The sequence below is a fragment of the Mus pahari genome, chromosome 18 (genome assembly GCF_900095145.1).
Source record: "Mus pahari chromosome 18, PAHARI_EIJ_v1.1, whole genome shotgun sequence".
NCBI classification, from domain to species: Eukaryota; Metazoa; Chordata; class Mammalia; order Rodentia; family Muridae; genus Mus; species Mus pahari.
This window is the reverse complement of record NC_034607.1, coordinates 44,650,638-44,676,516: the sequence shown is the minus strand read 5'-3', so window position 1 is coordinate 44,676,516 and position 25,879 is coordinate 44,650,638. Positions and strand designations below refer to the sequence as shown.

At 41.1% G+C, this 25,879-nt stretch overlaps 1 protein-coding gene across 1 annotated transcript in view; it reads left to right on the top strand.

Moving 5' to 3' along the window:
* The window catches only part of Heatr5b (HEAT repeat containing 5B), a 77,128-nt gene that overhangs the window by 47,509 nt on the left and 3,740 nt on the right, over positions 1-25,879 (top strand). Inside the window, exons 26-34 of the mRNA XM_021217681.2 lie at positions 368-436; positions 9,383-9,562; positions 13,891-14,128; positions 15,352-15,588; positions 16,830-16,957; positions 19,087-19,231; positions 19,975-20,241; positions 21,470-21,694; positions 25,232-25,383. Of these exons, the coding sequence (XP_021073340.1) occupies positions 368-436; positions 9,383-9,562; positions 13,891-14,128; positions 15,352-15,588; positions 16,830-16,957; positions 19,087-19,231; positions 19,975-20,241; positions 21,470-21,694; positions 25,232-25,383 (1,641 nt within the window). The remainder of the gene's footprint in view (positions 1-367; positions 437-9,382; positions 9,563-13,890; positions 14,129-15,351; positions 15,589-16,829; positions 16,958-19,086; positions 19,232-19,974; positions 20,242-21,469; positions 21,695-25,231; positions 25,384-25,879) is intronic.

Below are 25,879 nucleotides of genomic sequence, written 5' to 3'. Positions count from 1 at the left end.
TAGATTCGATGCTGATAACTCTCAAAAGCAAAGAAACACGTTATGCCTAATCTTACTGTAAATGAAAGGGATAAGGAGGAGGTGGTAAAGAAGAAAAGAACATAGACGTGTATTCGGTGTTTTATTATATGTGCGTACACTATAGCTGTCTTCAGACACCCCAGAAGAGGGCATCAGATCTCATTACGGATGGTTGTGAGCCACCATGTAGTTGCTGGGTTTTGAACTCAGGACCTTCACAGGAACAGTCCGTGCTCTTAACCGCTGAGCCATCTTTCCAGCCTATGTGATGTTTTAACCTCCAATGACTCAAAAGGCTTTCTGTTTACTACTTGTCTCTAAAATAAAAATGTGCTCATTTTTCTAGGTGGGAGCTGCCTTAAGACCAGCCTTTTCACAAGATACACCATCAGACATAATAGCAAAAGCTTGCCAGGTAAGAAGAAAGCAAGAAAGCAGGCTTTCTCTTGCTGCCTTCCTTAAAGTCCTACAAGTCTTAGGTTTCACTTAAAGGGAGAAAATCAATTTATGTTTACCTTGGAAATACAATAGTGTTCACTCCTTTTTTACAAATTTTCAAATAAAATCATTCATTCATTCATCCGTTCATTCATTTACTTATTTGATCTGTGTGAGGCACCATGCTCATGTGGTGGTCAGGACAGCCTTCAGGTGTTGACTGTCTCCTCCACTGTGGTTTCCACTTAGGTCGCCATTCTGAGCGCAGGCACCTGCCCACTGAGCCATCTCACTACCCCTCATCTTTTCTCCTTTTTTATTCTATAGGAAATGTAAAATCATAGGTGTTAATCACGCTCCATTTTTGTCATAGCTCAGGATTCCACTTTGGATACTTGGTTCCTGTATTATCTCCAAATGAACAGACCTGTAAAATACACATAAAATACAAAATTTGTAATGACAAAGGAGTGTAATGACAGGTACTAAACATTTTTGACCATAGGTTATGATACCTGGATACTGAATTATTCTAAAAAGAGCTGCACATTATGGAAGTGGCATTGCACCATGAGCCCGTGAGAGTTTGTCTCACATTGTTGCATGTGCAGCTAGGGAGCCACCCAAGCACACATGCCCTAACCCTATGCTAAGTGCCTTCCTCTCCCATGGCTCCCCCTGAAGAAGGATTCCTGCACTGGGATCCAATCTTTTCAAAAATGGCACTCTTTGTTTGCTCACCATTGAATAGAGAGCATCAGCTGTCTCCTCTCCAGTCTGCTGGAGAGCAGAGCTGTGGCCCTCATCATTGCTTAGAATCCATCCCCACACTGTGTGTGACCTGGAGCCTCTGTTCTCTGCAGGGCCTGGCTTGCAGTTCTTTGTTCTCCTGGTTGAACGGTTATACTTCTTTTCATTGAGTTGGCTTCTCTGGTACTTGTTGCCGTCGTAGTGCTCTTTAGGGGAATTAATTCCCTCCACAGACAGCATGGCACGGGGAAAGAGGATCATTGCTGTAAGGGGTAGATGGTTGTATTACGGTTGAGGTGCTAGGGTGAAGGTAAATCCTTTGGGATTTACAAGCAAGTACAGAAAGTAGCCCTGTGCAGTTGTGTACTTGATGACAGTGTTCCAAGCTCAGTACCAGCATACGGGTCCTCCTACAGAGCTGCTGACTGCAAGAAAAGTGAAAGGCAAGCCGCTAGAATTTCACCTCCCAAGTGAGCAGCATGAGAGCTCCTAGTGTTAAGTTTCCCTTAAACTTACTTGGTGGTGGCACAAGTGGCTTTTTCTGTAATGGTTTTTGTTTCCTGGTGGCAGGTTCAGATGTCTGGCCTCCTTTCCACTTGCAAGAGGAATCTTGGTTTGAAACAGATGGGACAATGACCTGCACATTCTTTTACTTTATAAAGGAAGGAGCACCTTAGAAAGTTCTGGTTGGTGGTGAGAATAACTTCACCTTCAGAGGCTTCTAATCAGGGTAATCTTTAGACAGACAGGAGAAAGCTTCACATGTAGGATGCTTAGATGTTTCTGTGAGGCAACAAAACAGTCACTTAAACCACGAGCAGAGTCATAGTGCACCTTAAATATTTTACTGGAGCCTAAAATGTAAAAACGTACACTTGCTTGCTTGGTGTGGAGCCAAGGTCTTTTCTCTGATATGGTTTTGTTGAATGTTGATTGCATTGATTTTCTTTTTTATTGGATATTTTCTTTATATACATTTCAAATGTTATCCCCTTTCCCGGTTCCTCCCCCTTCCAGAAACCTCCTATCCCATCCTCCCTCCCCCTGCTTCTATGAGGGTATTCTTCCACCCACCCACCCACCCACTCCCACTTCTATGCCCTCCATTCCCCTACACTGGGGCATCTATCAATCCTTCATAGGACCAAGGAGCTCTCCTCCCATTGATGCCTAACAAGGCCATCCTCTGCTACATATGCAGCTGGAGCCATGTGTACTCCTTTGTTGATGACTTAGTCCCTGGGAGCTCTGGGGGGTCTGCTTGGTTGATATTGTTGTTCTTCCTATGGGTTGCAAACCCCTTTAGCTCCTTCAGTCCTTTCTCTAACTCCTCTTTTGGGGACCCCGCACTCAGTCCAATGGTTGGCTGTGAGCATCAGTCTCTGTATTTGTAAGGCTCTGTCAGGGCCTTTCAGGTGACAACCTATCAGGCTCCATTCAGCATGCATGTCTTGGCATCCACAATAGTGTCTGGGTTTGATAACTGTGTATGTGGTGAATGCCCAGGTGAGACAGTCTCTGGATGGGCTTTTCTTCAGTCTCTGCTCTACATTTTGTTTCCATATCTGCTCCTGTGAGTATTTTGTTCTCCTTCTAAGAAGGACCAAAAGACCCACACTTGGGTCTTCCTTCTTCTTGAGCTTCATGTGGTCTGTGAATTGTATCTTGGGTATTTGGAGCTTTTGGACTAATATCCACTTATCAGTGAGAATATACCATGTGTGTTCTTTTGTGATTTGGTTACCTCACTCAGGATGATATTTTCTAGTTCCATCCATTTGACTAAGAATTTCATGAATTCATTGTTTTTAATAACTGAGTAGTACTCCATTGTGTATAAATGTCCCATATTTTCTGTATCCATTCCTCTGTTGAGGGGCATCTGGGATCTTTCCAGCTCCTAGCTATTATAAATAAGGCTGCTATGAACATAGTGGAGCATGTGTCCTTATGACATGTTGGAGCATTTTCTGGGTATATGCCCAGGAGTGGTATAGCTGGGTCCTCAGGTAGTACTATGTCCAATTTTCTGAGGAACCGCCAGACTGATTTCCAGAGTGGTTGTACCAGCTTGCAATCCCACCAGTAATGGAGGAGTGTTCCTCTTCCTCCACATTCTCACCAGCATCTGCTTGCACCTGAATTTTTGCTTTTAGCTATTCTGACTGTTGTGAGGTGGAATCTTAGGGTTATTTTGATTTTCATTTCCCTGATGACTAAGGATGTTGAACATTTTCTTTAGGTGCTTCTCCATCATTCGATATTCCTCAGTTGAAAATTCTTTGTTTAGCTCTATACCCTATCTTTTAGTAGGGTTATTTGGTTCTCGCGAGTCTAAGTTCTTGAGTTCTTTGTATATATTGGCTATTAGCCCTCTCTCGGTTCTAGAATTGGTAAAGATCTTTCCCAATCTGTTGGTTGCCTTTTTATCATATTGATAGTGTCCTTTGCCTTACAGAAGCTTTGCAATTTTATGAGGTCCCATTTGTTGATTCTTAATCTTAGCGTATAAGCCATTGGTGTTCTGTTCAGGAAAATTTCCCCTGTGCCCATGTGTTTGAGGCTCTTCCCTGCTTTCTCCTCTGTAAGTTTCAGTGTCTCTGGTTTTATGTGGAGGTCCTTGATCCACTTGGACTTGATCTTTGTACAAGGAGATAAGAATGGATCAATTTGCATTTTTTTACGTACTGATCACCACTTGAACTAGCACCATTTGTTGAAAATGCTGTCTGTTTTCCACGGGATGGTTTTAGCTCCTTTGTCAAATATCAAGTGACCATATGTGTGTGGGTTCATTTCTGGGTCTTCAGTTCTATTTCATTGACCTTCCTGCCTGTCACTGTACCAATACCATGCAGTTTTTATGACTGTTGCTCTGTAATACAGCTTGAGTTCAGGGATCAAGATTCCTCCAGAAGCTCTTTTATTGTTGACAATAGTTTTTGCTATGCTGGGTTTTTTGTTAATCCAAATGAATTTGCAAATTGCTCTTTCTAACTCTATGAAGAATTGATTGAAAATTTTGATGAGGATTGCATTGAATCTGTAGATTGCTTTCTGCAGGATAGCCACTTTTACTATATTAATCCTGCCAATCCATGACCATGGGAGATCTTTCCATCTTCTGAGATCTTCTTCAATTTCTTTCTTCAGAGACTTGAAGTTCTTGTCATGCAGATCTTTCACTTGCTTGGTTAGAGTCACACCAAGGTATTTTATATTATTTGTGACTATTGTGAAAGGTGTTTTTTCCCTAATTTCTTTCATAGCCTGTTTATCCTTTGAGTAGAGGAAGGCTACTGATTTGTTTGAGTTAATTTTATATCCATCCACTTTGCTGAAGTTTTTTTTAATCAGCTTTAGGAGTTCTCTGGTGGAATTTTTGGGGTCACTTAATTATAAGATCATGTCATCTGCAAATAGAGATATTTTTACTTCTTCCTTTCCAGTTTGTATCCCTTTGATCTCCTTTCGTTATATAATTCCTCTGGTTAGAGCTTTGAGTACTATATTGAATAGATAGGGAGAGAGAGGTCAGCCTTGTCTATTCCCTGATTTTAGTGGGATTGCTTCAAGTTTCTCTCCAATTAGTTTGATGTTGGCTACTGATTTGCTGTATGTTGCTTTTACTATGTTTAGGTATGGGCCTTGAATTCCTGATCTTCCCAAGACTTTTAACATGAAGGGTTGCTGAATTTTGTCAAATGCTTTCTCAGCATCTAATGAAATGATAATGTGTCTTTTTCTTTGAGTTTGTTTATGTGGTGGACTATGTTGATGGATTTCTGTATATTGAGCTATCCCTGCATCTCTGGGATGAAGCCTACTTGATCATGATGGATGATCGTTTTCATGTGTTCCTAGATTTGGTTAGCGAGAATTTTATTGAGTATTTTTACATCAATGTTCATAAGGGAGATTGTTTTGAAGTTCTCTTTCTTTGGTCTTTGTGTGGTTTAGGTATACACATAATTGTGGCTTCATAGAACAAATTGGGTAGTGTTCATTCTGTTTCTATTTTGTGGAATAGCTTGAACAGTATTGGTATTAGGTCTTCTTTGAAGGTCTGATAGAATTCTGCCCTAAACCCATCTATCTGGTCCTGGGCTTTTGTTTGTTTGTTTGGTTGGTTGGTTAGTTGGTTGGGAGACTATTAATGACTACTTCTATTTCTTTAGGGGTTATGGGACTGTTTAGATGGTTTATCTGATTCTGTTTTAACTTTGGCACCTGGTATCTGTCTAGAAAATTGTACATTTCATCCAGATTTTCCAATTTGGTTGAGTATAAACTTTTGTAGTAGGATCTGCTAATTTTTTGGATTTCCTCAGTTTCTGTTATATGTCCCTTTTCATTTCTGATTTTATTAATTTGGTTACTGTCTTTGTGCCCACTGGTTAGTCTGGCTAAAGGTTTATCTATCTTGTTGATTTTCTCAAAGAACCAGCTCCTGGTTTTGTTGATTCTTTGTATAGTTCTTTTTGTTTCTATTTGGTTGATTTTAGCCCTGAGTTTGATTATTTCCTGTCATCTACTCCTCCTTGGGTGTATTTGCTTCTTTTTCCTCTAGAGCTTTCAGGTGTGCTGTCAAGTTGCTAGTGTATGTTCTCCCCAGTTTCTTTTTGGAGGCACTTAGAGCTATGAGTTTTCCTCTTAGCACTGCTTTCCTTGTGTCCCATAAGTTTTGGTATGATGTGTCTTCATTTTCATTAAATTCTAAAAAGTCTTTTATTTCTTTCTTGACAGTTATCATTGTGTAGAGAGTTGTTCAGCTTCCATGTGTATGCGTGTTTTCTGTTGTTTTTGTTGCAATTTAAAACCAGCCTTAGTCTGTGGTGATCTGATAGGGTGCATGAGATTATTTCAATCTTCTTGTATCTGTTGAGGTTGTCTCCCTTTGTGATTTCTTTGTTGTTTCTATTTTCCCTTTTTAGATCTTGGATGGTTTCGTTCATTTCCTTTGCCTGTTTGATTGTGTTTTCTTGTAATTCTTAAAGGGATTTTTGTGTTTTCTCTTTAAGGGCTTCTACCTGTTTACCTGTGTTCTCCCATATTTCCTTAAGGGAGTTATTTATGTCTTTCTTAATGTCCTCTATCATCATCATGAAATGTGATTTTAGATCCAAGTCTTGCTTTTCTGGTATGATGTTGTATCCTGGACTTGCTATGGTGGGAGAATTGAGTTCTGATGATGCCAAATAACCTTGGTTTCTGATGCTTCTGTTCTTACGCTTGCTTCCTGCCATCTGGTTATCACTAGTCCTACCTGCCTTCGCTATATCTGACTGGAACCTGTCCTTCCTGTAATCCTGGTTGTGTCAGAACTCCTCAGAGTCCAGCTGTCCCTGTGATCCTGAGATTCTGGGATCTTGTGATCCTGAGATCCTGGGTGTGTCAGAGTTCCTGGGAGTCAAGCTGCCTCTGGGACCCTGGGATCCTAGGTGTGTTATAGCACCTGAGTATGGAGCCTCCTCTGGGTGCTACGGGACTGACTGCAGAGTTCGTGCCCCAGGTAAACCGGTGCAGACCAGAAGGAACCAAAGCTACTGATCGGGTGGCATTCCTGCTTCCCTGGATCTCTCTGGCCCCAGTTAGTGCTGGTGGTGTTGGAACAGATGTTGTGTCCTACTCAGTCCTGATTCTATGGTCCTGGGCATGCTGTGGGCCATTGTATTCTTTATAAACAAATCCATAAAGTGTTACTCGCATTTTCCAGGTATAAAATCCTCTTTAAAACCCACTTACATTTTAATTTCTGTATGTGCATATGCTCACACAGGAGTGGGTGAGCACAGATGCTAAGAGAGGGTATCAGATCACCTGGAGCTATAGGTATGGGAAGCAGTGAGCTGCCTGGCAATGCTGCTGGGAACCACACTCTGGTCCTCTGCACGAGCAGCAAGAGCTCTTAGCCATGGAGCCAGCTTTTCAGCCCCTCGATGAGTGCTTCTCAGCCTTCCTAAAGCTGTGGCACTTTAGTACAGTTCCTCATGTTGTGGTGACCCCAATCATAACATTATTTTCAGTGCTACTTCCTAACTAATTTTGCTGGTATGAATCATAATGGAAAATGTTTTTGGAGGTAGAGGGCTGTCAAAGTGGCCATGACCTACAGCTTTTGAAAAGCTGCCCTAGACTCTTTAAAGAGGAAGTAAGTACGAGTTTTGCAAGGAAAACTTAGGGCCACATTTCTGGTATTCACAAAATTCCCAGACTTTTAGCTACATTTCAACCAAATTGCACAAAAGTCCGTATCTCCCGTATGTTTAGTTTCTGTAGGAATCAACCCCTTTATTTCTTTTGACACTTCTATTATATTGCATTTCACTTTGAACTTGTTATTTGCAGAACTATTTTGGTGGGCAATTTATGTTGCCAGAAGTATGCCCTTAATAACTGTTTTTAAGTACTCTTATTTTTATTAAACATAGTTTTCAGTTTTTGAAAATAAGATTTTAAGCAAATAAAGTTATTGATGTAAGTATTTGGTCAGTTTTTAAGGTTTTAAACCTTAAAGGTCCATTAGCCATGATTTGAAATCCAAATACTCCAGAAACCCAGAATGGTTTTATAATCTTTTAGGCAGCAAAAACCCCTGAGCTTACTGTACTTACTTGCCCCTGAAGCTGGATGAGGTTTTAGTTTTCACTTGTCTCTGAGCAGTTTCTAATGAGTTTCTTATTACAAACGTCCATGTGTCCACAGTGTGCTTCAGCCCCACCCTTCCCACCGTGCTCGTGCTCCCTAAGTGGTTCCTGCACCCTCAGCCTTTTACCCAGAAGTCGTGGGTGTAGGCCTCATTGCCATCAGTGTCCGTCCTCGCTTGATTTTGTGTATTTTCCTGGGTTTCCATCTATTTCTCTCATTCTACTTACCCCTCAGTATACCTACTTCCCCAGTTGTCTTGATAGAAGGCCTTTAAGAGATTCTCTTCCTAAACGAATCTGCCTCCTACTCTTTCTCTAGTTATTGCCTTTGTGTAGAAGTTTCTGGTCTTACCTGGTTACCTTCCATTTGCTCCTGGCGTCTAGAACAGTTTCCAGCTGTCTTCTGAACACTCATCCTGAAATCTTTCAGTGTTACTTAGAACTCACACGTGAATGTGCTTAGAACCATGCTGACTTGTCTCTGCTGAGCTCTCCTGGGTTTTAGCAGCGCTCCTGATGGTGGTGCTGCCGTCCTTCTGTTCTTATGGGTTAGAAGCTCTGACTCCCCAGCCCACCTCTCAGTGTCCTGTGGTCTTTTGTCTCCAAGATTCCCTTGGCTGTTATTCCCAGTGCCGTCCACGTCACGCCTGTCTCATGCAGTGCTGTAAGAGACACAAAACTGAATGTGCTGTGTATTGTCCTGTATATACTCTTTTTTTTTTTTTGGTTTTGGTTTTTTGAGACAGGGTTTCTCTGTATAGCCCTGGCTGTCCTGGAACTCACTGTGTAGACCAGGCCGGCCTCGAACTCAGAAATCCACTTGCCTCTGCCTCCCAAGTGCTGGGATTAAAGGCGTGCGCCACCACACCCAGCTCTGTATATACTTTTTTTTAAAGCATAAATGTAATGCCAAGGATCTTTGGCACTCAGTACCATCATCCGATTTTAGTACGTAGGATATGTAAATTTCATGTTACCTGACTTCAGCTTTCCTGATCTTCACTTCTTCCTCATCTCACATCCTGTGTCTTTATATACGAGCTATCCTGATGTCTAAGAATCTTCTCTCTTCCTATCTATAAGTGCAATAAGAGAAGTTATAAAACTCTGTACTTTCATAACTTTTACTTTTCTTTTTCCCTTATTAAAAAAGCCTTTCACGATAGCCAATTGGATAGTTTGATGATGGTAAATAGATAATAGTTGAAGGATTTTTCAAGACTGAACTACTTGAGGTAGAAAACCACTTATTTTAAATTTTTCATTAAATAGTGGAAGCAGAATCTGGACGTGGTGGCACAAACTTGCAATTCTTGTACTTAGGAGTTGAGTTCAAAGCCACCATGTGTTGCACGGCAAAGCCCTGTCTCAGACAGACAAACAGAGAGTGGAAAATCAGTGCTGTTCTGTTTTCTGCAGGGGCTAGAATGAGGCCTTTTATTCTCTGCGGGGATATGAAGAAAGCCATCCCGCTCTCCTCTACTCCGTTGCTCTGTACACAGTAACTTCTGCTGTTCCCTGCCCAGGTGTGCAGCACATGGATTGGAAGCGGCGTTGTCAGCGACCTCAATGATCTGCGTCGGGTACATAATCTACTCGTTTCCTCTCTGGACAAAGTTCAGGCTGGAAAGGGATCTTCTAGTCAACTGTACCGAGAGAGTGCCACCACCATGGAGAAGCTGGCTGTTCTCAAGGCATGGGCAGAGGTAAGCATGGCCGTGAGCTCACTGGAGAGCCGTGTGTGCTACAACTGACCCTTAGCATGGAAAGCCTTTCCTACCTTTGTCAATCGGTCCTTGGCAAAAGCCTTTATCTCACCTTGTATGGTGGCGTCCACATTCACTCACTGTGCTGGGAGTGCTGGGGCAGGAGATTGCCATGTCAGGCCACTCTTGGCTTCACAGCTCGTTCTAAGCCAAAAAGCTACAAACCAAGACCTATCTGAAAAACATAAAACAAAAATTCTCTGTATTGAAGAGGGTTATTTATTACTTTCAAAGGCCAGAAAAGGGATCTCCTGGAACTGGAGTCTTGCATGGTTGTGAGGCATCATGTGGTGCTGGGAACTACTTCACTTCATTTACCACTTTCTCAGGTGCCAGCACGTCCTAGGTCTGTCACTCAGACTTACTCCAGCACGTCCTAGGTCTGTCACTCAGACTTACTCCAGCATGTCCTAGGTCTGTCCACTCAGACTTACTCCAGCACGTCCCAGGTCTGTCACTCAGACTTACTCCAGCACGTCCCAGGTCTGTCACTCAGACTTACTCCAGCACGTCCTAGGTCTGTCACTCAGACTTACTCCAGCACGTCCTAGGTCAGTCACTCAGACTTACTCCAGCATGTCTTAGGACTGTCCACTCAGACCTGTTTTTTCCACTTAGTTTGTTTGCCAACTCCTCCAACTCTTTAGGTTTATGTGAACTGTGTGACATTGGATATTACTTACTTAGGCAAGTTTTATTCAAAACTTACTTTCTTCACATTAATATTTATTTTTATTCTTGATTTTTTTGTGTATAAATGTTTTGTATGTATATATGTACATATGTATGTATACCATGTGCATTCCTAAAGCTCTGCACAAATGCTCTTAATCGCAGAGCCATCTCTCTAGTTCTATTTGTTTTTTAAAATTAAAGTTTGGGAAATGACTAAATATTTCATAGGATTATAATATAAATTAAATTAGATATTGGTGTAAAGGACCGTGTGCAATACCTGCCATTTTATCCATAATGACCATTACCTGCTCCAATTAGTTTTACAGTTATTAAACTTTTGCTTCAATCCAGGGCTAATATTTCTCTTATGGACACTGATTTCTTCAGCAATGTGTTATGGAATGTCAGCTCTCAGGCAGGATAGTAAAGAACAAGACAGATGTGCTCTATTTCCTTAGCAAGACAAACTCAGAACTAGGAGATCCACAGAAAGGAAAGAGAGCTACTACAGGAGAAACCCAGAGTTTTGAAGCAGGGCAGGGCACTAAGCTAGGCTGTAGGCTCGGGGCTGCAAATTTTGGAGCAAGTGATGTTTGAGTGGAAACTCGGAGGACAAGAGTAGATAGCAGGCAGGCACTTGAAAGCAGCAGGCAGCTTGAAGCTCTCTGCTGTCAGTTATCCCCTCCTGGGTCCTTACATCATCCTCATGCTCTTTGTCTGTAGTTTCCCATTTTGGCTGTCTTTTCTCACCCCCTGAAGTTCCCTGAAAGGATTCCACTATCTCCACTTCCTTAGTTATTCACTGCATTGAGATTACTTCCACTAAAGCCGTGGATAACAGTTATTACCTTCAGAACTTGTCTTGACCTTAAAGCTTGTACCTTTCTCTTCAAGTGCACAACCAGAGCAACAAAGTTTCAAAGGAAGTACTTGTACTTCCATTGAGAGCCATCAAAACATTTGCTATCACTGACCCTGGAACTCCTTGTATGATCCTTTTTTTTTCTGTCAAAGAAGTCAGTTCATAGCTTTGTTTACTTACTGTGCTATCTGTAACACGAAGGGGTAAATGTACTTTGCCGTGTGTACGTTCTTTGATTGCCTAGGCCTTTAATTAGAAGAAGACATGAAATTTGTTCAACTGTAGGGAAATTAGTGGGCACATTATAGTCTATGCAGTGTAGCCCTGAGATATGATTATGAAGAGTGAGAAAACTGCATATTAACCTGTAAAGTTAAAGAGTCCTCTGTACAGCAATGTAAAACTTACAAAGAAAGAACATGGAAATGAGTATTGGGATTATGAGGATTTTTTCGACTCTTATGTGCTAATTTTTTTGAAGTAATGTCTTACTATGTAGCCCTGGCTAGCCTAGAACTCATATAGACCAGGCTGACCTCAAACTTGTAGTGATTTTCCGGGTTCAGTCTCCTGAGTACTGGGGTTACAAGTGTGTGCTATCATGTGCAGCTTTTTACTCCCCCAACCTCTTACAGCACAGTTATTAAAATGAAAGCTATAGAAGAATACATATACCTGCCATGAAAGCCCCTGCAGTGACTCCTTGCTTGGTGCCTCCTGTGCTCAGTGCTGGACCAGCACAGTCTGAGCACCACACATGCCTTGCTCTCCTGCTCCTGTGCCCGTTGCTCCTTCTCCCTCTGAGGGAATGCCTGTCTGTCCACACTCTGCCCTGCTGTGTTATGGTCTGCCCTTCTTCTGTGCTCCCTAAGATTTGCTCATTCATTCCGAAGCTGTCAAGTGTTCCATAGGACCAGATACTAGGGGATGTGGTAGGAAGTGTCCTACCTGGACAGAGTTTGAGACTTCCCATGCCTCTTTTCAGTCTTTCTTTATGTTTGTTGTTTGCTGTTTGTTTTAAGACAATGTAACCCAAACTGGCCTCAGGCCCAGATATTTCCTTTCAGCCTTCCAAGTCAAAGGCATACACCTGGCCTAAAAGCAAACTTTAAATGTTTTCTTAGCATTTTTTCATCTCAGCATTTATTGTATCTTTGAGTTTCTAGAATGCAAAGTAGATATTTTTGTCTTTGTTGTCTTAGTTCCTAGCATTGAAACAAAAGCAAGGTGCCAACTAAGGATCCAAATGCATTGCTCCTTTTATTTATAGTGTTTACTGGACACTTACTTTAAATGTCAGTTTAATAACATTGAGGTGATGGGGGCCAGGTCCAAGCTTGGGAAATGATTGGAAAATGTGGGTATGTGATACATGCCTTTCATCGCAACACTCAGGAAACAGACACAGGCCGATCTAGATGAGTTTGAGGCCAACTTGGTCTACAGAGTGAGTTCCAGGCTGTCCAGAGTAACAGTGAGACCCTGTCTCAAACACAAAGCAACCCCTAGCCCCTAAAAAAAATACCCTTTGGGAACATGAATGTGGTGTTTATAACCCAAGCTGTAATTTGCCTACTCTAGAATTGTGCTCTAGTGTCTTCTTACTGTGTGAATGGGGGTAGATGGGCCCCGCCTGTCTGAAGCTTTCCCTGTACAGGCAAGTACATTAGCTTCCTCGGTAGGCACAAAGGGGCAGTGCCTACTGAGGAAAGAGGAGGAATGTTTTCACGACTTTAGTAGTGCAGGAGCTTTTCTTGCTTGTTTTCTTCCTTTTCCTTGTTTTAATTAATGTTTTCCAGAACTGTGTTATCATTTGTACAGAGCCTAAATATAAGTGTTAAGAAACAAACCAACTCAACAAGGAGTTACCCCGAACATGCTTTAGGATAGTTGCTGTTACTTGTCTTCTTAAAAATGTCACAAACTACAAAGGACACGGATAATACATGTGGCAAGTACATTGTATTTTTAGATTGGCTATCTGTTGTAATTGTGAGATTGCTAAGTATCACTTAAGGCCCGTGTAGGAGGTAGATTAGGGGGATATTTATGGATATCCTTTCTCTGGCCTCCTCCCTCCTCTCAGTCCTTTCCTTTGAATGCTGTTTGATTGTGTCTAGCAAGCCTGGGAAAGAGTCACTAGAGAGGAAGTTATATTCTATGCTGGGAGAGACTTTGTGAAATGGACCAAAGATGCCAGAGTAACTCAGGGAAGCCTACTTGAGAGGAATACTTAGAAATCAGATAAATTTAAAAACAAAATGCAAGCTGGGTGTGGTGGCACACACCTTTAATCCCAGCACTTGGGAGGCAGAGGCAGGCGGATTTCTGAGTTTGAGGCCAGCCTGGTCTACAGAGTGAGTTCCAGGACAGCCAGGGTTACACAGAGAAACCCTGTCTCGAAAAACAAAAACAAAAAAAAAACCCAAAATGCTTCAGGAACAGAAGGTAAAGTCACTCTTTAGTAGTTAACAAGAATTCAGAAAGTACCTGGCAGTGGTGGCACATACCTTTAATCTCAGCACTCAGGAGTCAGAGGCAGGCAGATCTCTGTTAATTCAAGGCCACCCTGGTCTACAGAGTGAGCTTTAGGACAGCCAGGGCTACACAGAGAAACCGTGTCTTGAAAAAAAAAAAAATCAAATAAAGAAATGAATCGTAAATTTATATATGTTCTCATATCTATACCATCTTAAGCCATATTTTCAATACATGAATGTCTTATTAGGTATATGTGGTTGCTATGAATATTAAGAAAGAAGCAGAGTCAAAACCAAAGAGAGCAATGAAAAATCCTGATGATGATGATGACGACTATAGCACCATAGATGAGCTGCCTCCAGACAGCTTAATAACCCTGGTGCAGCCTGAGCTGCCGACGCTCAGCCGCCTGTGGTTGGCAGCACTGAAAGACTACGCACTTTTGACTTTACCAGCTGAATTTTCTAGTCAGCTTCCCCCAGATGGTAAGTATTTCGTGTGGTAGTTTGCTTTTATGGAGTTCAAACTAATAATTAAATGGACTTGGCAGAGGCTAGAACCAAAAGTAACATAAACATCTTGAAATTTTGGGATATAAATTTGGAATTATTTCCTTTAAGGTATGTCCTTTATACTGATTTTGTGAATTCAGGGTATGACTGCAAAGAGTCTATTAGCTGAAGCACAAAACATTAGCGCTGTTGTAGTGATAGTGGTACAAATAGAGCACTCTAAATAGCTCTGGGCAACAACTAGTGACCTTTATTCAACCATGAGCAAGTATCTTACTCTGCTGCCCAGAGATTGTGTTTTCGTGTAAATTTTAGTTGAGCCATAAACTGTGTTCCTAAATCCTTTGCTTATATCATTTAACTAGTTCTCTTATTGAAATCAACAGAAATTGTTTAGGAAAAATTCCTCCTCAAAAACTGAACCTTCCTCTCAAATATTTTAATGATAACCATTGAGTCCTCTTTTCTTCTCTTTCCATCAGGCACCATGATAGCGAGGGGAGAGTAGCAGCTCAATGTTGGCAGTAGAAATGGGAGCTGGGGGGGGGGGGGGGAGGAGAGCAGAAAACAGGAGACAGAGCCATGAAGAAGTGAGGCTAGTCCCAGCAGGGGAGGACAGTATAGGATGTGTGGTGTTCCTGGCCGCAGAGAGGAGAGGCTGGAAGGCTGGCATCATGAGGGACCTGTGCCTCCAGCTGAGCTTTGGAAGCCTCAGGTTGTGGAGCAGCTTGTTGCCAGAGCACTTTTGTAGGAGGCTTCTCAGCTAACCTAAACTATTCCTAAATGTGTGAACATTTGTAACACAGGCTGGAGTTACCACAGAGAAAGGAGCTTCAGTTGAGGAAATGCATCCATGCGATCCAGCTCTGGGGCGTTTTCTTAATTAGTGATCAAGGGCCCTTTGTGGGTGATGCTATCCCTGGGCTGGTAGTCTTGGGTTCTATAAAGCAAGCTAAGCAAGCCAGGTGAAGTGAGCCAGTAAGTAACATCCCTCCATGGCTTCTGAATCAGCTCCTGCTTCCTGCCCTGCTTGAGTTCCAGTCCTGCCTTTGGTGATGAACAGCAATGTGGGAGTGTAAGCTGAATAAACCATTTCCTCCCCAATTTGCATCTTGGTCATGATGTTTTGGCAGGAATAGAAACCCTGACTAAGACAGAAAGTATGTTTTTACTTGATTTTTTTTTTTCTCCCACAGGGGGAGCATTTTATACTCCAGAGACCATTGATACAGCAAGACTTCACTACCGGAACTCCTGGGCCCCAATTCTCCATGCAGTGGCACTCTGGTTAAATAGCACAGGGTTTATATGTCAAGAGTCCGCAGAAGCAACTGCATCTGGTGTACAGAAACGCTCCCCAGCTGCCACAGGAGCAATGGCTAGTGCCAAACCCTTGCCAGAAGTTAACAAAGACAGAATGCACCTGATCCTAGGTAGGTAATCACCATGGTGCATTTCAGGTCCTGCCTCTGCAGTGCTTTCATTGTAATGCTGTGTAAAGCCTTGCATAGCACAATTCAGAGAAAGAATAATAGAAAGACCTTTCAGCTCCACTTATAAAATAAATAAATTTTTATCGACAAATTATCTAAAACTACTCTAAAAGCTTAGCCACAGTGTTCACTCACAGAACAATATTGAATTTCAAAACAAAATATCTACTTTTTTTATTCAACGTGCTTCCTTTGTATTGGCATTAAACAGATTATCCAATGAAGAAAAAATGTTTATGATTTAGTTTTAAATAATTTTTAATTCATAAGTGTTCTTAGTTAAGTATTTACATATTCTGAAGGAAATTTGTGATCTCATATTTTCTGGAAGTGAAACGTAAGACAACTAGTAAAGTGTAATTAATGGAATTTGTAAGTAGATCTAACAGTTGAAAATATGGAAAACACCAGAACCTTAGCCTTGTCCACGTGAGCACTTGTTTGTACAAGCCCTGTGTGTAGCTTGACATTTAAAGACCTTGTGAGAGAGATGGATGGCTCAGTGGTTAGGAGCACTTACTGCTCTTAGGACCTAAGTTCACCTCTAGCCCCCACCTCAGGTGGGCGCCCAGCTGCTCTGACTCCAGCTCCCGTGGCTCTGTGGCTCTGATATCATCCTCTGGACTCTGCAGGCATGCACACTCACATGGACAAACTCACACACAGATACACATAATTAAATCTTAAAACATAGATGGATACAAAATTGTTGGACAACTCTTTAATGGAAGTAGTAAAATAGTTACAAACTTACTCTTAATGTAGTATAATTTTTTTGCATTGTTTTTGTTTTTTTGAGATAGGGTCTCATTGTGTAGCTTTGGCTGTCCTGGAACTCATTTTGTAGACCAGGCTGGCCTTAAACTCAGAGACACACTTGTCTCTGCCTCCTAAGTGGTGGGATTAAAGGTGAGCATCACCACCGCCTGGCTAGTGTACTATATATTTTTTTAATTCTAGAAATTGAAAAGTGATTCTCCATAACATACCTAATTTAAATATTAAATAAATGGCAGCACTTCAACCCCATATTGTGTTTGTCTGCTTAGCTTAGAAAGCATTTTTAACTCCCTGGTATTAATAAATATATACTAATCTGGGAAAAATAGAGAAAAATAGTGTATTAAAGCAACACAAGTGTTTTGTGTTGAAAACGCATGGTTTTACTTTGTGCATTCCAGGTGTGAGTATACAGTTTCTTTGTTCCCCTCGACCAGAGGAGCCCATTGAACATGTTACAGCATGCCTGCAGGCCTTACACACCTTACTGGGTTCTCCTTATGCACGAATCCACATTGCAGAAGATCAGGTACAGTGTATTTCTATAATGGATAATTGTGTGCTTTTTGTTCATCACATCTACCTTGGAATAAATTTCTCAAATTGGAAATAAACATTTTATATTGTTAACAAGATTATGTAACTAATACCAACAAAAAGGGTTTTGTCTCTCCTAACTCTTGGATGACTACACAGAGCTAGACTGCAACTAAACACCATGAGTTTACCATCTTAGATAGGGAGTAGTGAGTATTGAGGTCAGGCACTAGCACTGTGATGCACAGGCAAAGGACACCTTCTCACAAGTGAGGTAGTTGAATCAGATCTTAGAGAGGAACTGCCAAAGGGACGAGTTTCCTTCTGAGAAAGAACAGCACAAGTACAAAAACCAGGATCCACGAGAACATGACAAGTTCAAGGTACTACAGTCATTTACTGTTGCTGATGTAAAACAGGTAGATGTCACTGGGTGGGGCTGGGCAATGCTGTAAAGACTAAATATAAAGGTTTCTTTTTGACAAACAAAGCAGTCTGAACTCTATACTGAAAGCAAAAGGAAACTCAGTTATAGAGCATTAGTGTAGATAGATAGATAAATGACTGATAGATAGAGGCAGACAGACAGACATAGAAGGATTGTACAGTCAGCCTTGAAGAGGTTGGTTTATGAGCTATGAGAAGGGGAGCACAGAGACCAGCTCCGAGGCTCTCTGTAATCGTCCAGAGAATAGTAGTCTAGAATGAGGGTGGAAAGTAGACCATACTGGGAAGCTGAGGATAAACATTTGTGGGTCAAACAGAGGGAACTAGATGATGGGCAGTGATGGTCCTCACCAGAGAGAGGGAGCAGGAGCAGAAGCCCACAGCTCTCAAGGGCAAGGGGTGCTCTGTGGGAGACAGGGACAGCATGGAAGGGCAGAATGCTACAGACAGATTTGGGACTGCAGCAAGGATAGAAAGTCCAGAACATTCAGATACCATGAGGAGAGTGGCTTGACAGGAGAGGCACAGGTCTCTATCAGTCCCTGGAAGCCTACTAGGCTACGTGAAGAACACATGAAGAACAATGGAACAGCCTTGGATTTATTTTGATTTTGAATTTGTCTGTATTTGTGGGGATTGACTCCAGAGCCTATGTGTGCTGAGCCAGCCCTTTCGGCCTGAGCAGCGCCCCATGCTAGGTGTGGGCTCTTCTAGCTTAAGAGAAGTAGAGAGAGAAAAGTTTTGACTGAATTAAGTTTCTCTTACATTTTTAAATTTATGGCAAGCTCATTGTATCAGATGAAGAAAATTATAGATACTTAAGAATACAGTTTGTGGGGGCTGGAGAGATGGCTCAGCAGTTAAGAGCACTGACTGCTCTTCCAGAGGTCCCTAGTTCAATTCCCAGCAACTACATGGTGGCTCACAACCATCTGTAATAAGATCTGGTGCTCTCCTCTGGTGTGTCTGAAGACAGCTACAGTGTACTCACATAAATAAAATAGATAAATCTTTTTGAAATAATTATGAGTTTGTAATAGTTGCTCTCTCTCTCTCTCTCTCTCTCTCTCTCTCTCTCTGTCTCTCTCTCTCCTATCTAGCTACTAAGTTCAGTCTCTTCAAATAATAAACTGTTATCTTAATTTATACAGTTCTTTGCTCATTTTTATTATATTGGTTTCTTCCCTCTCTAATTTTGAAACATACCACCGACTAAAGTTCACACCAACCCCCCACAGTACATGATTGTGTGATGCCTTCTTCCTGTCTTCCATTCATACAATATTTCATCAGAAAGCTGGCGATCCTGTTTCCACATAGAGGCTTCTCCATGCCAGCTCTGATGATCACATTCTGGACCAATTCCTCAGCTGAGTTGGGCAATTAGGAACTTCAGTGACACTGAATTCTAGCAACACCAATAGCTTATCCCAGTAGGAGAATTATATCTGAATATAAAACATATTTAAATAATTAAATACTATATGTTGCTTGAAAATCTTGTAGGATAAAGTGTGACCTTTCAATTTTATTATAATGTTCTTTTGTTATCTAGTCCTATATATTAAATTTTAGTTATAAAATGATTGCATGTGTATTTTCTCAGATTTTAATAGTACCCATCTGTCCTTTGAAATTGAAATTAACTAAGCATATTTGTATTAATTATGATAGCTGATTGGCGTTGAGTTGCTAAGTGTCCTGCACCGCCTGTTACTGACCTGGAACCCACCGTCTATCCAGCTGCTGGTCACTGGAGTTGTGCAGCAGATTGTCAGAGCTGCTCAGGACTGTCTACAGGAAAAGAGAAACGCTCGAAGTAAGCACCGTGAGCAACCTTGCGTACTCATTACAAATTATAACTTGCTTACTTACAAATGTGCTTGCTTGTTCCACAAGGTTTGGAGTTTGGAGTTGGTTCTTTTATATGTATGGCTGTTTTGCCACATGTATGCCTGGGGCCCACGGAGACCAGAAGAGGGCATTGGTTCCCTAGAACTGGACTTACCAATGGTTGTGATACGCCATGTGGGTGCCAGGACTCAAACCCAGGTCCTCTGGAAGAGCAACCAGTGCTCTTAACCATTGAGCCATCTCTCCAGCTCTGTACTCCTAGTTTTACAACCAGGCACGATGGGCATGCCTGTCATCTCATCATTTGGGAGGTAGAAACAAAAAGATGAAAAAGTACAATGTTTGTTCAGCACCATATAGCGGATTCAAGGTCAATTTGGGCTAGAGACCTGTCTCAAAACAAAATTAAAATTAAAAAAGAATAGTTAATTCTATACTTCTTCCATTCAAAGGTGTCAATTTTATATGGTTCACCTAGCATATTTGTTATCCCTGTTATAGAATACAAACCTAATAAAATGCCTAGTAATGATTTTCCAGGTGAAATGGATTGCTCATGGCTTTCAAGGAGGGGTCATCTAGCCAGAGCATTGTACCAAGGGCATATGGCACATATTTACTTAGAAATCCTTTCAAAATGATTTTAAATATACTTATTATTTTATGCATATTTATGCTGAAAATATCATAACATTATCTTTTCCTAAGATGAAGAGGATATGGAAAAAGAGTCCTGTCCTGCATTAGGAGAAGGGGGTGATACTGGTGGCCTCATTCCTGGGAAGTCCCTTGTGTTTGCAACCATGGAGCTGCTGATGTTCATTTTAGTACGGCACTTGCCACACCTGAGTACCAAGATGTTGGACTCTCCTAGTCACACAGCCATGAAAACTCAGCTGTCAGAAGAAAGTGCCCGCTTGGTGGCAGCCACAGTGGCCATTCTCTCGGACCTGCCGTCCCTTTGTTCACCGGCTGGTATGGTGTTGATGAGTATCTGAGAGTGTGCTGTGTGGAAGTAGATAAAGATGAGTGGCCTTTGGATTTTAACAGTTTCTTTTTCCTTTTTTAAATCTCAGCTGCTAAGTGAGAAGTTTTTAAAGGGTTAGTTTGCCTTTAACAGCCTTGGAAAAACTAAAATTTCTAAAACTTACTAAGGTAGCCTTGCCCGCATGTGCAAAGTCCTCATCTTGGTTTTGATACCAAATATCATAAAACAAATGAAAGCCTGAAGGTTGAGGGAAGACATGAAGTCAACAGACAAACGTGGAAAGAATGACTGAGATCCTGTTTTATAATCTGGCTCCCCTTCATGAGTGTCATTGGAAACTTAAGCATGCCTCAGACAGTGACAGTCAACCATAAGGAGCACTGAAAGGAGCTGTGCTTGTAAAGGTGACAGTTGTCTATAGATTGAAGAACTATGGCACAGAATAGACTTTCCCTCGGTGTTAAAGTAAAAATAGTACCAGGAGGTGTACAGGTCCATTTCCGCTCACGCAGACCCTTCTGGCTCTTTCCTGACAAGCTTGAGACAGTGACTTCTCCATCTTAGTCTCTTGGAAGGAGCCGCTCTGAGGGCAGGCTCAGGCTCTAGGAGAAGAGCATCTGCAAGAGATCTGCATCTGCTTGCTCCATAGTTTACTTCCCTGACTTGAGTTGACTCTTGCATACTGAAAGGTGATTACAAAGCTTAGAGTTATGTAAGATTCCCCAGGCTACTCAAAGTACATGGTTAGTGTTCTGCTGTTTTCTCCCTCCGTTCTCTTCCTGTTATGAAGGGCAATGTTAAATAGCTAACAGTGGAAGTAAGAAAACTGAGATTCAACTGAAACAACAAAGAAAATGCCACTTCTGTTTTAAAAACAATGTGGCATTTTGTTATTTTTAGATGTTTATTTATGACAGTAACACAGTAAATTTTGAATAAAATCAAGGATAGAAATAATATTATATACCGTCAGCCATGCATGGTGATGGTGAGGCAGGATTGCTTGAGCACAGGGGGGTGAGGCCAGCCTGTACACAGACATGAGCCCTTAACTGAAGGGGAGGGGGACATAGTCAGCTGTTTAAAAACAATGTTTGTGGCGTGTGTGTGTCTGTGTCCCCGTCTGTGTCTGTTTGTGTGTATGTCTGTGTGATGAAAACAGCTATCATGGGGGAACTGAAGGAGTTACAGAAATTTTATTTGTTTTTATTTCAGGATGTATGACAATCCTGCCTACAATCCTGTTCTTAATTGCAAGAATATTGAAAGACACAGCAATAAAGTCTGTGGACAACCAGGTTCCTCCCCCAGTCAGTGCAGCTCTTCAGGGGATAAAAAGTATCGTGACACTTTCCATGGCCAAAACTGAGGAAACACAGAAACAGTGGACGACTCTGATCCGGAGCACTCTTGCCTGCATCCTGGAATATTCTCAACCAGGTAGCCGGTCTGAGTTTTCAAAGTTTTAATTTCTCAAGATGTTTGTTCCTGGAACTGGAGAAATGGCTCAGTGGTTAAGAGCACTGGCTGTTCTACCAAAGGTCATGAGTTCAAATCCCAGAAACCATGTGGTGGCTCACAACCATCTGTAATTGAATCTAATGCCCTCTTCTGGTGTGTCTGAATATAGTGACAGTGTACTCATATATACATAAAATAGACGTTTGTTCCTTAATAAATTATTACTTGAATAATCTTGAAGGAGACTGCTGTACAAGACTGAATAAACCTGAGAGGTATTTTATTACATCTCAGATTTGAAGTATAAATGCATTTTCCAAGAGTATGGGCTCTAAAGAACCTTTTTCTAAGTGTTTACATGCATGTTCCCAGAATTGACATGTATTGGTATATGTATGCTTACTTACAGTTTTTTTCTCTCTCCCTTTGGAATTCCCTCCCTCCCTTCCTCCCTCCTTTTCTCCCTCTCTCCTCCTTTCCTCCTCCTCCTTTTTGTTGTTACTTTATTTTTTTTGAAACAGGGCCTTGTTATGAAACCTAGGCTAACTTGAAACTTCAAGACTCTTAATTCCTGAGATTACAGAAGTGTACCCCAGTGTCTGGCTAGATGTTTCAATAACAATAACAGAACAGGGTCAGGACAAGATAGCACATGCCTGCTGCCATGTAAGAGGCAGGGCTGATGGTTCTCTGTGAGCTCAAGGCCACCCAAGTCTACATAGTGAGTTCCAGGCCAGCCAGGGCCAATATAATGAGTCCCTATCTCCAAAGAAAAAATAATGAAAGAGACTAAATATTTATGACTATCCTAACATACCCCCAAATATAACTGCAGTCTTGATATTGAAATATTTTAACCTATGTCTATATATAGAAATAAGGAATTTATGTTAATATGTACTAGTTAATAAATATATATATATATGCTTATTTTGAGTGAGGTAAGTAATTATGAACAATATGGTATTTGTTTATAGTTTTTAATTAAGTAAATTTACATAAGTAAAATCTCATTCTTTAAATTTTTTCAATCGATTTGACAGTTACTTGTTACCCGTCAATGGGTATTTTTTATAATTTGTAATTATAATGTAATTTGTAATAAGCACCCTTAAAGATTCCTCATATTTTTTATGGCACATATGAGGACTGAAAATACATATTTTAACACCAATTTCATCAGATAATGCCAAATTGCTGTCCCGTGTGGTTTTATGAATTTATGATTCCATCAACAACATCTCCATACATCAGTTTGTATTGTCCTTTTCTTCGGGAATATAAACACTTTTATATTCGTTTTTAATTCAGGGGAAGTACTTATTCATAGTTTTTATCTTTTCTTCTGTGTTTAACTTTTCCCACTTAAATTGTATTTTCTTTTTAAAGAAACTATCATAGCTGTAAGAACAAAGTGAGAAGGGAAGGTCTGCCACATTGTTCCCTGACACCTTTTTACAGCCAGGCATCAAGGCTCATATCTGTAGTCCCAGCCCTTAGAATGTGAGGACAAGCTCACTGTGGAGTGCGTTTCCAGCCTGGAAATGTTTCTTATGTAAAGAATTGAGGTCCTGTATTTACAAATTGTGTGTATGTATTTATGCTCACACACAGAAATCCTCACAGGAGCAATGAATCCTTTTAAAATTGTTGCGATGCTTTTTTTTTCATTTTTAGAACCTTTGATTTTGAAAGAATTTCAATCTTTAATAAGATGTTAGAGAATAGATTTGTGGACTCCAGTATTGTCCAGGATTGTCCTAGATCTTGTCTCCACTCCATAGGACCCTCTGTAAAATTCATACATCATTATTGTTACTCATCTTAATTACATTTGAGAATATGTTGGCATCTTTGTAATGTTTTACTCCTGAATACTTCATAGGTGTCTTAGTCAGGGTTTTACTGCTGTGAACAGACACCATGACCAAGGTAAGTCTTATAAAAACAGCATTTAATTGGGGCTGGCTTACAGGTTCAGAGGTTCAGTCCATTATCATCCAGGCAGGCATGGTGAAGGCACAGCTGAGAGTTCTATGTCTTCATGCAAAGGCTGCTAGTAGAAGGTGGACTTCCCAGGCAACTAGGGTGAGGGTCTTAAGCCCACACCCACAGTGACACACCTATTCCAACCAGGTCCCACCTATTCCAACAAGGCCACACCTACAAATCATGACAATAGGTATCCTAAGAACAGAGTAATTCCTTAAATACTCACAAAGGAATTACCAAACTTAAGAATTTAGCACTGATGCAGTGTAACTGTTGTTCTTATGTAAACTTAGGAATTTAGCACTGATACAGTGTTACCGTTGTTCATAATGTAAACTTCAGAGTTGTGTCCTAAGTATGCCTTTTTCTCTGCATTAGTCTCATGTTTAGTGTGGGACATTTCCCTAGCCTTTATCTTTTATAATATCCCTAGTTTGGCTTTATTCTGTTTTGTTGTTTTTCTCTATAGCCCTAGCTGTTCTGGAACTCGCATAGACCAGGTTGGCCTCAAACTCAGGGATACTTCTTTCCCTCCCTCCTCCCCAAGAGCTAGGATCACGAGTGTGCATCCATGCACATTCCTGCTTTTGAAGACTACAGGACACCTGTTCTGTAGAGTGTTCCTTCATTTATACTTGTTTAATTTTCCCCTTGTTTTAGTATACATTCAGTTTATACCTTTTGAACAGGAATATCACTTAAGTAATGTATATCTTTCTCAGACAGTCATGTCAGACAACATATAATATTGCTTTGTCTGACATCAAGAATCTCTTGACCAGGCTTGGTGGTACACACCTTTAGTCCCAGCACTCAGGAGGCAGAGGCAAGTGAATCTCTTGAGTTTGAGGCCAGCCTGGTCTACATAGTGAGTTCTAGGACAGTCAGCCAAATCTGTGTAGAGAGTCCTTGTCTCAAACAAGCAAGCAAATAAACAAAAATGAAAAAGAAACTTTTGGTTTCTGCTTTCATTAATTAATTTTATTTTATTTCATATGCATTGGTGTTTTGCCTGCATGTGTGTTTGTACAAGAGCATTGGATCCTCTGGAACTAGAGCCACAGACAGCCATGAGCTGCCATGTAGGTGCTGAGAATTGATCCAAGGTCCTTTGGAAGAACAGCCAGTGCCCTCAACTGCTGAGATCCTTGGTTTTTGGAACTAAAGTTCCTTGGTTTTTGCTTTTTGCTTTTTGAAGAGAAAGTTGTGCTTTGTAGTCTAACTGGCTTGATGTCACTCTGTAGCCAGGCTTCCTTCAAATTTATGTCAATAATCCTGCCTCCACCTCCCCTGTGCTGGGATTATTATAGTTATGGCAAATCTTAACTTTCATTATTTTGTCAAGACAGCATCTGTCTTAACTATCTGCTTCCTATCAAACTTTAACACACCAATTTAAAAAGTGTGCCTGAAGCATTTATTCCTACCATAGTTCCACAGCGAGAATGTTGTAATCTGTATTTTTCAGGTTGAGACATACTCTGGTAAACAGTGAAAGAGTGTTGCCTGCCTTTTGTTTTGTAGATGACTGTATGCCCGCACCTGACGAAGTGAGCATGCTTACAGCCATTGCGCTCTTCCTGTGGTCTGCCAGCAGTGAAATAATAGGAGTGCAGTCTCTACAGAACGGCTGCATGAACAGATTTAAAAGTGCCCTGAACTCATGTGACCCGTGGGTGAGTTACCCTTCCTGCCTACTCTGTCAGGGGTCTTCAGATGCGCTCACTAAGATCTGATGGTGCGTGCAACAAGAACTTCCGTGTCTGCAGTACGGCCTCATCTTTGACATCTTGTGTATTTATTACCATGTGCATATGTGTGATGTTTGTGTATGTGCAGGTGCTTTGTGTGCCACCACACACATCCTTATCTGCCTAACTGTATGGTCAGCCTGTGGAGTGACTTCTAAATGGGAAACTGTTAAAGAGTGCTGTGGTTAAGTACTCAGAATGACATAGATAGTACTCACCTATGCTGAAATTATGTAATGAATGAAATATTTTATTACCCTAGCTATAATTATAGTATTTATTTCAGTGATACCAAGGATGTTAAAGGGTAACATTGTTGCATCTTTTCTTCTTCTTCTTCTTCTTCTTCTTCTTCTTCTTCTTCTTCTTCTTCTTCTTCTTCTTCTTCTTCTTCTTCTTCTTCTTCTTCCTCTTCCTCTTC